General features: G+C 51.7%; 1 protein-coding gene across 1 annotated transcript in view; it reads left to right on the top strand.

The window, feature by feature from the left end:
- Positions 1 to 5,841: 5,841 nt before the first annotated feature.
- LOC128828443 (gametocyte-specific factor 1-like) overlaps positions 5,842 to 11,408 on the top strand; it is a 40,119-nt gene continuing 34,552 nt past the window's right edge. Inside the window, 3 exon segments of the mRNA XM_054013138.1 lie at positions 5,842 to 5,853; positions 6,681 to 6,695; positions 6,697 to 6,796. Of these exon segments, the coding sequence (XP_053869113.1) occupies positions 5,842 to 5,853; positions 6,681 to 6,695; positions 6,697 to 6,796 (127 nt within the window).

The following is an 11,408-nucleotide window of genomic DNA, read 5'->3' as shown; positions in this document are numbered from 1 at the left end:
TCAAAAGCCAGGATACTGGGCTAGGTGGACCTTTGGTCTGACCCGGTATGGCTGTTCTTATGTTAAAAATTAAGTGGGGAACTCAATGAAAACGAGATACTGCCTCTAACTCAACTGATTTCAAAGGTGCTAAACTTGATCATACCAGTACAAGTGTGATCAGAATCAGGCCCAATATTTTAACCTCTACTGAAAGTCAAAGCTAACGTCACTCGTTTCTGGGCTGTTGAACACTCATTGGGCTTGGTGGCCGAGTGCACAACGGAGCAGATTTGTCAGGCACCGGCATCGCCGCTTTGAGACAGCCATTACTGAATGTAATGAAGCCTGACATTGGTGTGTTTGTTTAGGAGGCCCTATATCTCCTTCTATAGAAATTCCAATCTGTTTGGGATCGGAACAAATAACATTTATGGGTCAGCGAAGCTCAGTATGAACAATTTCACTGTGATTATCACAGCTTACAGACTGAAGATGGAACGTCAGTGTTTAGATGCGTCTGAGGAGACATGGGGAAGATGCTCCATGCACAGCCTGCATGGAAGGGGTTGTAATAAGCCAGCAGACAGCAGTTTGGGAACTTTACGATTTCCACGGCAACTTTAAACAAAGCTACAGGAGACATGAGCAGAGCCAGCAGAAAGTAACTAATTTGCATCAGATGAACCAAACTGCAGGAACTATTGTCTTCAAAGTGCTTTTGACTCTGAAAAGAGAGACTGTCTAAATTCCATCAAGGGGGCACAGGTCCATCATCTATCTGAGACGTCATAGTAAATGTGCTCATCTTGCAAGCAAGCAGAGGTTTTCTTCTCCTTACCCTGCAAACTAATGCCAGGATCAAAGAGTTAAGCTGGGCTTTTGTCCTCATGCACCATTGCCTGTAATAACTGTTCTGTGGGTCAATTTAAATGACACATGCACTTAGTTGGCACAGTAGTAACGGATTAAGATTATGAGCAATCAGAACATAAAAACAGCCATACTGGGTCAGACCAATGGTCCATCTAGTCCAGTATCCTGTCTTCTGACAGGGGCCAATACCCAGTGCTTCAGAGGGACTGAACAGAACAGGTAATCATCAAATGATCCATCCTGTTGCCCGTTTCCAGCTTCTGGCAAACAGAGGCTAGGGACGCTTCAGAGCATGGTTTTGCATCCCTGCTCAGCCTGACTAATAGCCATTCATGAATTTATCTAGTTCTTTTTTAAACGCTGTTATAGTCTTGGCCTTCACAACATCCTCTGGCAAGGAATTCCACAGGTTGACTGTGCGTTGTGTGAAGAAATAATTCCTTTGGTTTGTTTTAAACCTGCTGCCCATTAATTTCATTTGGTGACCCCTAGTTCTTGTGTTATGAGAAGTCTTAAATAACACTTCCTTATTTACTTTCTCCACATCAGTCATGATTTTATAGACCTCTATCATATCCCCCCTTAGTCGTCTCTTTTCCAAGCTGAAAAGTCCCAGTCTTATTAATCTCTCCTTATATGGAAGTCGTTCCATACCCCTAATCATTTTTGTTGCCCTTTTTTGTACCTTTTCCATTTCCAATATATCTTTTTTGAGATGGGGCGAATCCATCTGCACACGGTATGCAAGATACGGATGTACTATGGATTTATATAGAGGTAATATGATATTCATTCTGTTAATGTTGCATTTGTTTAATCACTATTCAGTGTCCAGCACAACAGATCCTTGTCCATGACTAGGGCTCCTGGGCACTGGGCTAAGACAAATAAATAATCACAATGATAACCCAAGCTCTCTCTCCCTCCTCTACCTGGGCTGGCTCTGCAGAGTTAAGAGGAGCAAAATGCAACAAATCCTCCCCCTTCACATTTTTGTCACTACAGTCACAGCTCTGATTCCAATACACACACAAACAGAGCAGGCCAGCTAAGGAGAGGCCATTTTTAGACAGTCATGTTTCAGAACAAAAGCACGTCATGGTACTGAAGTGACATCTTCCAGAGGCCCCAGCATGGGCCGGGCAGCCCATAGCTCATGAGCATACACCCTCCCTACTTGACCACACTCCCAGGATACATAGGGTTGCCAGACGTCCGTTTTTTGACCGGAACACCCAGTTGAAAAGGGACCCTGGCAGCTACAGTCAGCACCGCCAACCGGGCTGTTAAAAGTCCAGTCAGCAGTGCTGCAGGTCTAAAGCAGGCTAGTCACTACATGTCCTGGCACTGCGCTGTGCCCCAGAAGTGACCAGCAGGTCCGGCTCCTAGGCAGGGGGGCTCTGGGGCTCCGTGTGCTGTCCCCACCCTGAGTACCAGCTCCATACTCACATTGGTCGGGAACCACGGCCAGGGGGAGCTGGTGGGGCAGTGCCTGCATGTGAGAGCAGTGCACAGGGAGTCCTGGCCCCCCGCCAAAGAGCTGGACCTGCTGCTGGTCATTTCCCGGGTGCAGCGCAGAGCCAGGATAGGCAGGCAGCCTGCCTTAGCCCCACTTCGCCAGTGACTGGGAACCGCCCGAGGTAAGCCTGTGCCCCAACCCCAAGCCCCTGTCCCAGCCCTGAGCACTGCCCACAAACCCAGTGCCCCTTTCTTCACCCCAAACCCCTCATCCCTGGCCCCACCCCAGAGCCTGCACCGCAGTTGGAGCCCTCATGCCCTCTGCACCCCAACCCCTTGCATCAAGATACAGCCCCCTCCTGCATGCTGAATCCCTCGGCCCCACCCCCCAGCCTGGAGCCCCCTCCTATATCCCAAACCTCTCATCCCCAGCCCCACCCCAGTTAGAACCCTCACTCCCTCCTGCAGCCCAACTCCCTGCCGCAGCCTGGAGCCCCCTCCCACACCCTAAACCTGTCATTTCTAGCCCCACCCTGGAGCCTGCACCCCCAGTTAGAGCCCTCACCCCCTCTCGCACCCCAACCCCCTGCCGCAGCTCAGTGAAAGTGAGTGAGGGTGGGGAAGAGCGAGCCACCAAGGGAGGGGGAATGTACTGAGTGGGGGGCGGAGTCTCAGGGAAGGGGCAGGGCTAGGGTGTTTGGTTTTGTGTGATTAGAACAGTGGTCTCCAAAGTTTTTTGATCACGCACCCCTATCAATAAAAAAGTTTTTGAGCATGCACTCCCTGCCGCGCCGAAGCAAAAAAAAATTAAAAAAAAAAGCCGCTCAGACTCCCCCCTGACGAAGCAAAAAAAAAAAGAAAGAAAGCGCTCCTCCTGCCACACACCCCCAAGGACGCTCTTGCACTTTGGAGACCACTGGATAGGAAATTGGCAACCCTAAGCATACACAGCTCCCTGGTCCTCAAACTGCACTCCCAGAGTGCACTGCTCCCCCCAACCAGCTGCTGTCCCAGCATACACTGCTCCACCTCTTAGCCATGTTCCCAGCATGCACTGCTCATCCCCCTCAGCTGCTGTCCCAGCATACACTACTCCACCTCTTAGCCATGTTCCCAGCATGCACTGCCCCAATTCAGGGTGCAGTCCCATCATGCACTGCTCTCCCATCCAGGATGCATTGCATCCCCTGCTGCCACTGCTGTCCCAGCATGCACCGTGACCCCTTAGCCACACTCCCACCATGCACCCGGCCCTCCAAACACGCCCTGCTCCATTCCAAACCCAACCCCAGTAGGAGCTACTAACTAGGGTTACCATTTTTTAAAATAACAAAAAGAGGACACCCCAAGGGGCCCTGTCCCAACTCCGCCCCCTTCCCCACCCCGGCCCCATCCCAATTCTGCCCTTTTCCCAAAGCCCCCGCCCCAACTCCGCCCCTCCCCTGAACGCTCTGCCCCCTGCTCCTCCCCCTCCCCTGCTTCCCGCGAATCAAATGTTCGCGGGAAGCCTGAAACCGGGAGGCAGGTGGCAGGTAAGCTGGGGTGGGGGGAGGGTGCGAGGCGGTGCGGCCCAGTCCAGCCCCCTGGCCGAATGGCTTGGGCCCGGCTTGGCTCAGGCACTGGGGCGCCAGCCCCGACCTGCCCCGGCCCGCCCCAGCCCCGGCAGTTCCAGCTCGGCTCGGGCCTGGGGCAGCGGCTCCGGCCCGGCCCAGCTCGGCTCGAGCCCTGGGACGCCAACCCCGGCCCGCCCCGGCCCCCGCAGTTCCAGCTCGGCTTGGGCCCCGGGGCACCGGCCCCGGTCGAGCGGCTCCGGCCCTGGCGGCACCAGCTCGGCCCGGGCCCTGGGGCACCGGCCCCGGCTGAGCAGTTGCGGCTCCAGCCCGGCTCGGCTTGGGCCCTGGGGCGCCGGCCCCGTCCCGTCCCGGGCCCGGTGGCTCCAGCTCGGCTCGGGCCCCGTGACACGGGCACCAGTCCCGGTCGAGCAGCTCCGGCCCCGGCGGCTCCGGCCCAGCCCGGCTCTGGCCCCGGGGCACCGGCCCTGGATCCGGCCGAGCGCGCTGGCCCCGGCCGAGCAGCTCCGGCCCGTCCCGGCCCCGGCGGCTCCAGCTCGGCTTGGGCCCTGGGGAACGGGCACTGGCCCCGGCCCCGGGGCACCGACTGAGCGGCTCCGGCCCCAGCAACTCCAGCTCAGATCGGGCCCCGGGGCCGGCTGGCACCGGTCCCAGCACCGGCCGGCGGCCGAGCACTGCCGGCCCCAGTGACTCCGGCTCTGGCCCCAGCGCGGATCCAAGCCCCATGACCCCTCCCTATTTTCCCGGACATGTCCAGCTTTTTGGAATTTCCCCCCGGACGGGGATTTGATGACCAAAAAGCCGGACATGTCCGGGAAAATCCGGACGTAGGGTAACCCTACTACTAACCCAGGCGCAGATTGACCTGGCATCTCCCTCACAGCCCACCCCTCCCTGCGCTGCCCGGCTAGCCCCGCCCCTTCAGCTGGGAAGGGTGACTTGAGCAGCCTCATTATGGTGCCTGAAAGGGAGGGTGGGGGTTAGAGCCTCGCTGTGGTCTCGCGCTGGCGGAGGGAGGAGTTTCGCAGTGGCTGCTCCGGAGCTCAAGGAGCCGCCTTCGCACTAAGGCCACGCGCTGGTTCAGCGCAAAGTTTGCTGGGTAACGGCTCGCGCCTGGTTCCCCTCAGCACGGCCGGGCCGGGGCCGCAGGGCGTAGCTTCTCCCCTCTCCCTCAGGTGCCCCCAGCCGGGTCGGGGGAGACGTGGGCCGGGTCGTTGGGGGAGCTCGTCTCTCTCGCTAGGTGCTGGTGATTGGGGGACCACCCCGCTTGTCCCTCCCGTGGGTGGGGCTGGGCTAGGGCCCTGCTGCTGCCGGCTCTGGGGCTGACACCGGCTGTCGAGCCCCTGCCTGGTCCTGGCTGTGCGGGGCACTGCAAGCCTGCGCCCTGCCGGGGGCCGGTGGGATCATGTTGCCCAGCACCCTGGCTTGCGGTGTGAGTGCCCAGGTCACTGGCTGCCCACGGCTCAGCCTCGCACTGCGCCACCCCGGGCCCCAGGCTATGGTCTGTGCCCCCTTCAGTGTCCTTTGGCTGCGACATGCTCCTTGTAGTGCGCTGGGGGCAGGTGGGGAAGGACATACCAGTGCCCTCGCTGGGGTGTCCTAGGTCAGACCGTGCCAGTTTGTCAAAGGCACCTCCAAAATTATTGGTGCTGGTCAGATCTGCAGTTCACCCTTGAGAGAGGGATACGCAGCTGACACACTTGGCCTATGTGTGCCAATTTTAGTAGGCATCTCATTTTGGCGTTTTTTAAAAGCAGCAACCATATTTTTTGGTAGGCAACCAAATCTACGGTCCTTTAAATTCTGTCTTATTTAGATTTATAATCTTGTGGGGAAGGATTTTTTAGATGACTGATGCATTCAAATTGTATGAATTGCAGTGAAGACAGGAGAGAATCTAACCCTTGTCTTTTGTTTTTTAACCAAAGCATTAGGAACAAAGTTCTTCATACAGATCATGAGCCACAAGGTAGGTGTAAAAGTGTTGACCTGTCAGGCAGGTGGAAGGGCTCAGGGATGGAGCACTAAAGGGTGTATAAGAAAAGATAACTGAGCTCCCAAAATACATGGCTTAATTTTTTTGGGGATCTGGTTCTTTTAACCCTCTTAAATGTATTGGGCAAAGAGGATGTTTCAGACAAAAATCTTAGGTTTCCTCCAAGATGCTAAAATCCATTCTCTGTGGAGCAGAAGAATATGAGGTTCCCGGTACCCTATGTTATACGTGGGCCACCAAGAGTATGCTTGTATCCTATGCGTACATAGCATAGATGTAAAGTCTACTGGCTGCTGACGTGCAGTTGATCTTTGACCCTTAGTAGTTGTGATGGATAAACTGAAATAACTTTAAAGTTATTTCCAGTGCCTGGAAGTTGAAGCTAGAAAAATTCAGAATGGAAATAAGGTTTATTTTTAACAGTGAGGGTAATTAACCATCGGAAAAATTACCAGCCGTTGTGGTAGATTCTCCATTAAATTTTTGAAATCAAGATTGGACGTCTTTACTTTGAAACCTTTCTAAAGAATCTGCTCTAGGTCAAACGGGAATTAATTCAGGGCAGTCCCATGCCTTGTGTTATACAGAGGGTCAGCCTAGATCAGTAGTTTTCAACTTTTTTTCATTTGCGGACTCTTAAAAAATTTCAGATGGAGGTGCAGGACCCCTTTGGAAATTGTAGACATAGTCTGTGGACCCCTAGGACTCTGCGGATCACAGGTTGAAAACTACTCCTAGATTATCATAACTGTCTTTTCTGGCCTTAGAAATCTGTCAGTCTCCTCATTTTTGGTCTATAGGGTAGATATTTTGAGGGGGGGGAGTAACACTCAGAGTCTGGCTCAAAGGGTCGTCCAGCGAAACTTCAGTCAGTGTTCTTTCAGCATCAGTAAAACAGATTTAGAAGACAACTATGGTAAGTGTTTCTTTGCTGGCTTGTAACATTCATGCAGGGGCCTGGACTAGATGACCTCTGGAGGTCCCTTCCAGTCCTGCAATTCTATGATCCTATTCATGGTTCCTGCAAAGATACAGTGAGAGACAGCTTAGATCTTTGAAAGTATTAAAGTATCTTAAACTTGGTTAAAGGAGGGAGTGGCTTGTAGGGAAGTAACTTTCCACTCTAGGCATTAAGTTTGGTGGATATATGTATCTGTATATTAGAGCAGCGGTTCACAAATTCTTTCATTCTGGGACCCAAAATTAGGTGCAGTGGTCTTCTTGCAGTTCAAAACCACACAAATTTTAGAGACAATAGAGGATGATGTGGATCAATATCACAGCAAGAAACCATACCTAGGTTTTGCAAGGTGGGTGTGAGACTGCTTGGCTAATATGTAGTTGCTGGGTGGGTTACTGGGTGTACTGAGACAAATGCTTCTAGGCAGCATATTGGGTGCAGACACGCAACACCATGCCCCAACCTTTGTGAGCCAGGAAGGCTGGAGTGGGGGCATAACTCAGCTGTGTGTGGTTCATTTTATTTATTTAGCATATGCAATCTGGCCAACCACAGTGTTCTTATCAGTAATGTTCAAGGCATGAAGGCCTCCAGGAAGTTGTCATTTTGCAGTCCTCCACCGTGTGCGTCATGGTTTGTGGGTTTCCACATTGACCTAGTGGACTACGTCCCCCAGCTACAGCATGTCTGCGGTCTGGAGAAATGGATGATCGAACTAGCAGATCAGATTTGCTGTGTGTGGTACAAACTGGTTACAAAACTACAGTCACGTCTGGTGCAGACAGGGCCTAAATCAGATTCCTGGGGATCATCCCAGTAAAGTGACTGTTCTTATTAAGGCTCTCTCTGTGCCACAATTCATAATTGACTTTATTACCAGTGGCTGCCTCCAAAATGTGTTTGGCTACAGACGCAACATGGTTAATATCCTGTTAGTACTAGGCTGTCAAACAATTAAACAGTTTAATCGCACGATTAAACAATAATAGAATACCATTTATTTAAATATTTGTAGATGTTTTCTACATTTTCAAATATATTTACTTCAATTACAACACAGAATACAAAGTGTACAGTGCTCACTTATATTTATTTTTTATTACAAATGTTTACACTGTAAAAAACCCAAAAGAAATAGTATTTTTCAATTCATGTAATACAAATAATATAGTGCAATCTCTTTATCATGAAAGTTGAACTTACAAATGTAGAATTATGTACAAAAAAATTGCATTCTAAAACAAAACAATTTAATACTTTAGAGCCTACAAGTACAGTCAGTCTTACTTCTTGTTCAGACGATTGCTAAGATAAACAAGTTTGTTTACATTTACAGGAGTGTAGTAGGTCCTAGCCGGGGCTCGACCCTTCCGGACAGGAGGGGAGCCACACCGACTCACTACTGTGGGAACAAGTAGTCAGTTAGTCCCGAAACTCCGGCTCTTTAGTGCAGAGTCGGAGCAACCACAGTTAAAGCTCAGGCCCTTGACTGCAGGGGCTGAGCGAGCAAATAGTTCAGAGCCCAGGCCCTGGATCAGGGCGGGGCAAACACAGTTAGGCTCAGGCCCTTGTTTGCAGGGGCTGAGCGAGCAAGGAGTTCAAAGCCCAGGCCCTGGATCAGGGCGGGGCAAACACAGTTAGGCTCAGGCCCTTGTTTGCAGGGGCTGAGCGAGCAGATAGTTCAAAGCCCAGGCCCTGGATCAGGGCGGGGCAAACACAGTTAGGCTCAGGCCCTTGTTTGCAGGGGCTGAGCGAGCAAGGAGTTCAAAGCCCAGGCCCTGGATCAGGGCGGGGCAAACACAGTTAGGCTCAGGCCCTTGTTGCAGGGGCTGAGCGAGCAAATAGTTCAAAGCCCAGGCCCTGGATCAGGGCGGGGCAAACACAGTTAGGCTCAGGCCCTTGTTGCAGGGGCTGAGCGAGCAAATAGTTCTGGTAAGGTACGCTTAGGCTTGCTGTAGCCGAGCGTTGGGTGAGGGGGAAGCCTGCCACCCATGCAGGGGGTGGCAGGGGGGAACGCAGGCCCACCCACTCCACTGCGTTCCAGCCCGGGGCCCTAACAGCGGTTGCTGCCGCTGCTGGTCAGTGGGGTATCCAGGCCGCAACACACTGACATAGGCTCACACTCAGTTGCAGCCGGACCGGGGTCGGCTATCCCCGGGCTACTTCCGTGATCCCCCTCACAGCCTACCTCGTTCGTTACGCCGGGATCGGGCCAGTCCATCTCCATGGGCTCCTCTCTGCCCGGGCTCGGCGGCAAGTCTGGTAGCTCTGCCGGGAAGTCCGGCCAATGGTCCTCAGGCGGCTCCTCTGGATAGCAGCAGGGGCGAAGGGGTTCGGGTCCAGTCTCATCCTCAGGGTTAGTGGGGTCCGGTTCCCAGGGGTTCTCCCAGTGGCGGGCGTGAACGGGCTCCGGCGGCTCCTCCTCGTAGCGGGCCCGGGGTAGCTCAGGCCAGCCAGGGTCCAAGCCCCGGTCTTCGACGGTCTCCTGGCCAGGAGCTACCGGCCGCACATCTGCTCCCTGTGGTGGCTGAGACCCAACTGAGCTCTGGCGGCCGGCCTTTATACTTCCTGTCCCGCCCCTTGACTTCCGGGGGGCGGGGACAGGCGGTGGTGGTCCCACCCACTCTGGTGCCGGCACGTGGGCTCCCTCTTCTGGACAGGAGGGGAGCCACACCGACTCACTACAAGGAGATAATGCTGCCCACTTCTTGTTTACAATGTCACCTGAAAGTGAGAACAGGCGTTCACATGGCAGTATTGTAGCCGGCGTTGCAAGGTATTTACATGCCAGATGCGCTAAAGATTCATTAGACATTAGACATTAAGGTCAGAAGGGACCATTATGATCATCTGGTCTGACCCCCTGCATGCTGCAGGCCGCAAGACCCTTCCCTGGACTCTACCGTTGAAGTCCCCAATCCTGTGTTTTAGTGACTTCAATCGGCTGAGACCCTCCGATTGTCCCTTCATGCTTCAACCACCATTCCAGAGGACGTGTCCATGCCGATGACAAGTTTGGCTCAATAACGATCCAAAGCAGTGTGGCCCAACGCATGTTCACTTTCATAATCTAAGTCAGATGCCACCAGCAGAAGGTTGATTTTCTTTTTTGGTGGTTCGGGTTCTGTAGTTTACACGTTGGAGTATTGTTCTTTTAAGACTTCTGAAAGCATGCTCCACACCTCATCCCTCTCAGATTTTGGAAGGCACTTCAGATTCTTAAACCTTGGGTCCAGTACTGTAGCTATCTTTAGAAATCTCACATTTGTACCTTCATTGCATTTTGTCAAATCTGTAATTAAAAAGTGTTCTTAAAATGAACGTGTGTTGGGTCGTCATCCTAGACTGCTATAACATGAAATATATGACAAAATGTAGGTAAAACAGAGAAGGAGACATACAATTCTCCCCCAAGGAGTTCAGTCTCAAATTATTTAACACATTATTTTTTTAACGTGTCATCAGCATGGAAGCATGACCTCTGGAATGGTGGCTGAAGCACGAAGGGGCATATGAATGTTTAGCATATCTGGCATGTAAATACCTTGCGATGCTGGCTACAAATGTGCCATACGAACTCCTGTTCTGACTTTCAGGTGACATTGTAAATAAGAAGCGGGCAGCAGTATCTCCCATAAATGTAAACAAACTTGTTTCTCTTAGCGATTGGGTGAACAAGAAGTAGGACTGAGGGGACTTGTTGGCTCTAAAGTTTTACATTGTTTTGTTTTTGAGTGCAGTTATGTAACACAAATCTAAATTTGTAAGTTGCACTTTCACAATAAAGAGATTGCACTACACTATTTGTATGAGGTAAATTGAAAAATACTATTTATCATTTTTACGGTGCAAATATTTGTAATAAAAACAGTAGTGAGCACTGTACCTTTTGTATTCTGTTGTAATTGAAATCAATATATTTGAAAATGTAGAAAACATCCAAAAATATTTATTACACTTCAATTGGTATGATATTGTGTAACAGTGCACTTAAAACTGCGATTAATCGTGATTAATTTTTTAATTGTGTGGGGTTTTTTATTTTTATTTTTTTTAGTTAATCGCGTGAGTTAATTGTGATTAATATACAGCCCTAGTTAGTACCATGGTCAGGTAAGGGAGCTGCCCTCTTCAGAGGCCTAGCCTGGCATATCGCACTGGTTTGATGCATTGGGGACTCCTCCCCTCCCCGCCCCCATCCCAGTAATTCATGGGTGCACAGGCTTGGTGCACTGGAACCATTGAATGAAGTTCAGGGCTTGTCTACACTACCACTTAAGTTAATGTCATTTGTCGGTCACGGATGTGAAAAAGCCACCCCCCTGAGCAACGCACCACCTGAGCTGTCCACACCAGTGCTAAATCAGTGGCGGACACTCTCCTGCTGTCATAGCTTCCGCCTCTTACTGAGGTGGAGTAATTATGCTGATGGGAGAGTGCTCTCTGGTCAGCATAGTGCGTTTTCACCAGACACTACAGCAGCGCAGTAATGTAGACTAGCCCTCAGACAAGACCCTCTTGTAGTGTGACTACCCCTCGGGGCGCACACTCACTAGGACGAGCCTCC

The sequence above is a fragment of the Malaclemys terrapin genome, chromosome 23 (assembly GCF_027887155.1).
Source record: "Malaclemys terrapin pileata isolate rMalTer1 chromosome 23, rMalTer1.hap1, whole genome shotgun sequence".
In the NCBI taxonomy this organism is placed as follows: Eukaryota; Metazoa; Chordata; order Testudines; family Emydidae; genus Malaclemys; species Malaclemys terrapin.
Note: the sequence above shows the minus strand (reverse complement) of the source record. Positions and strands in the feature narration are given on the sequence as shown.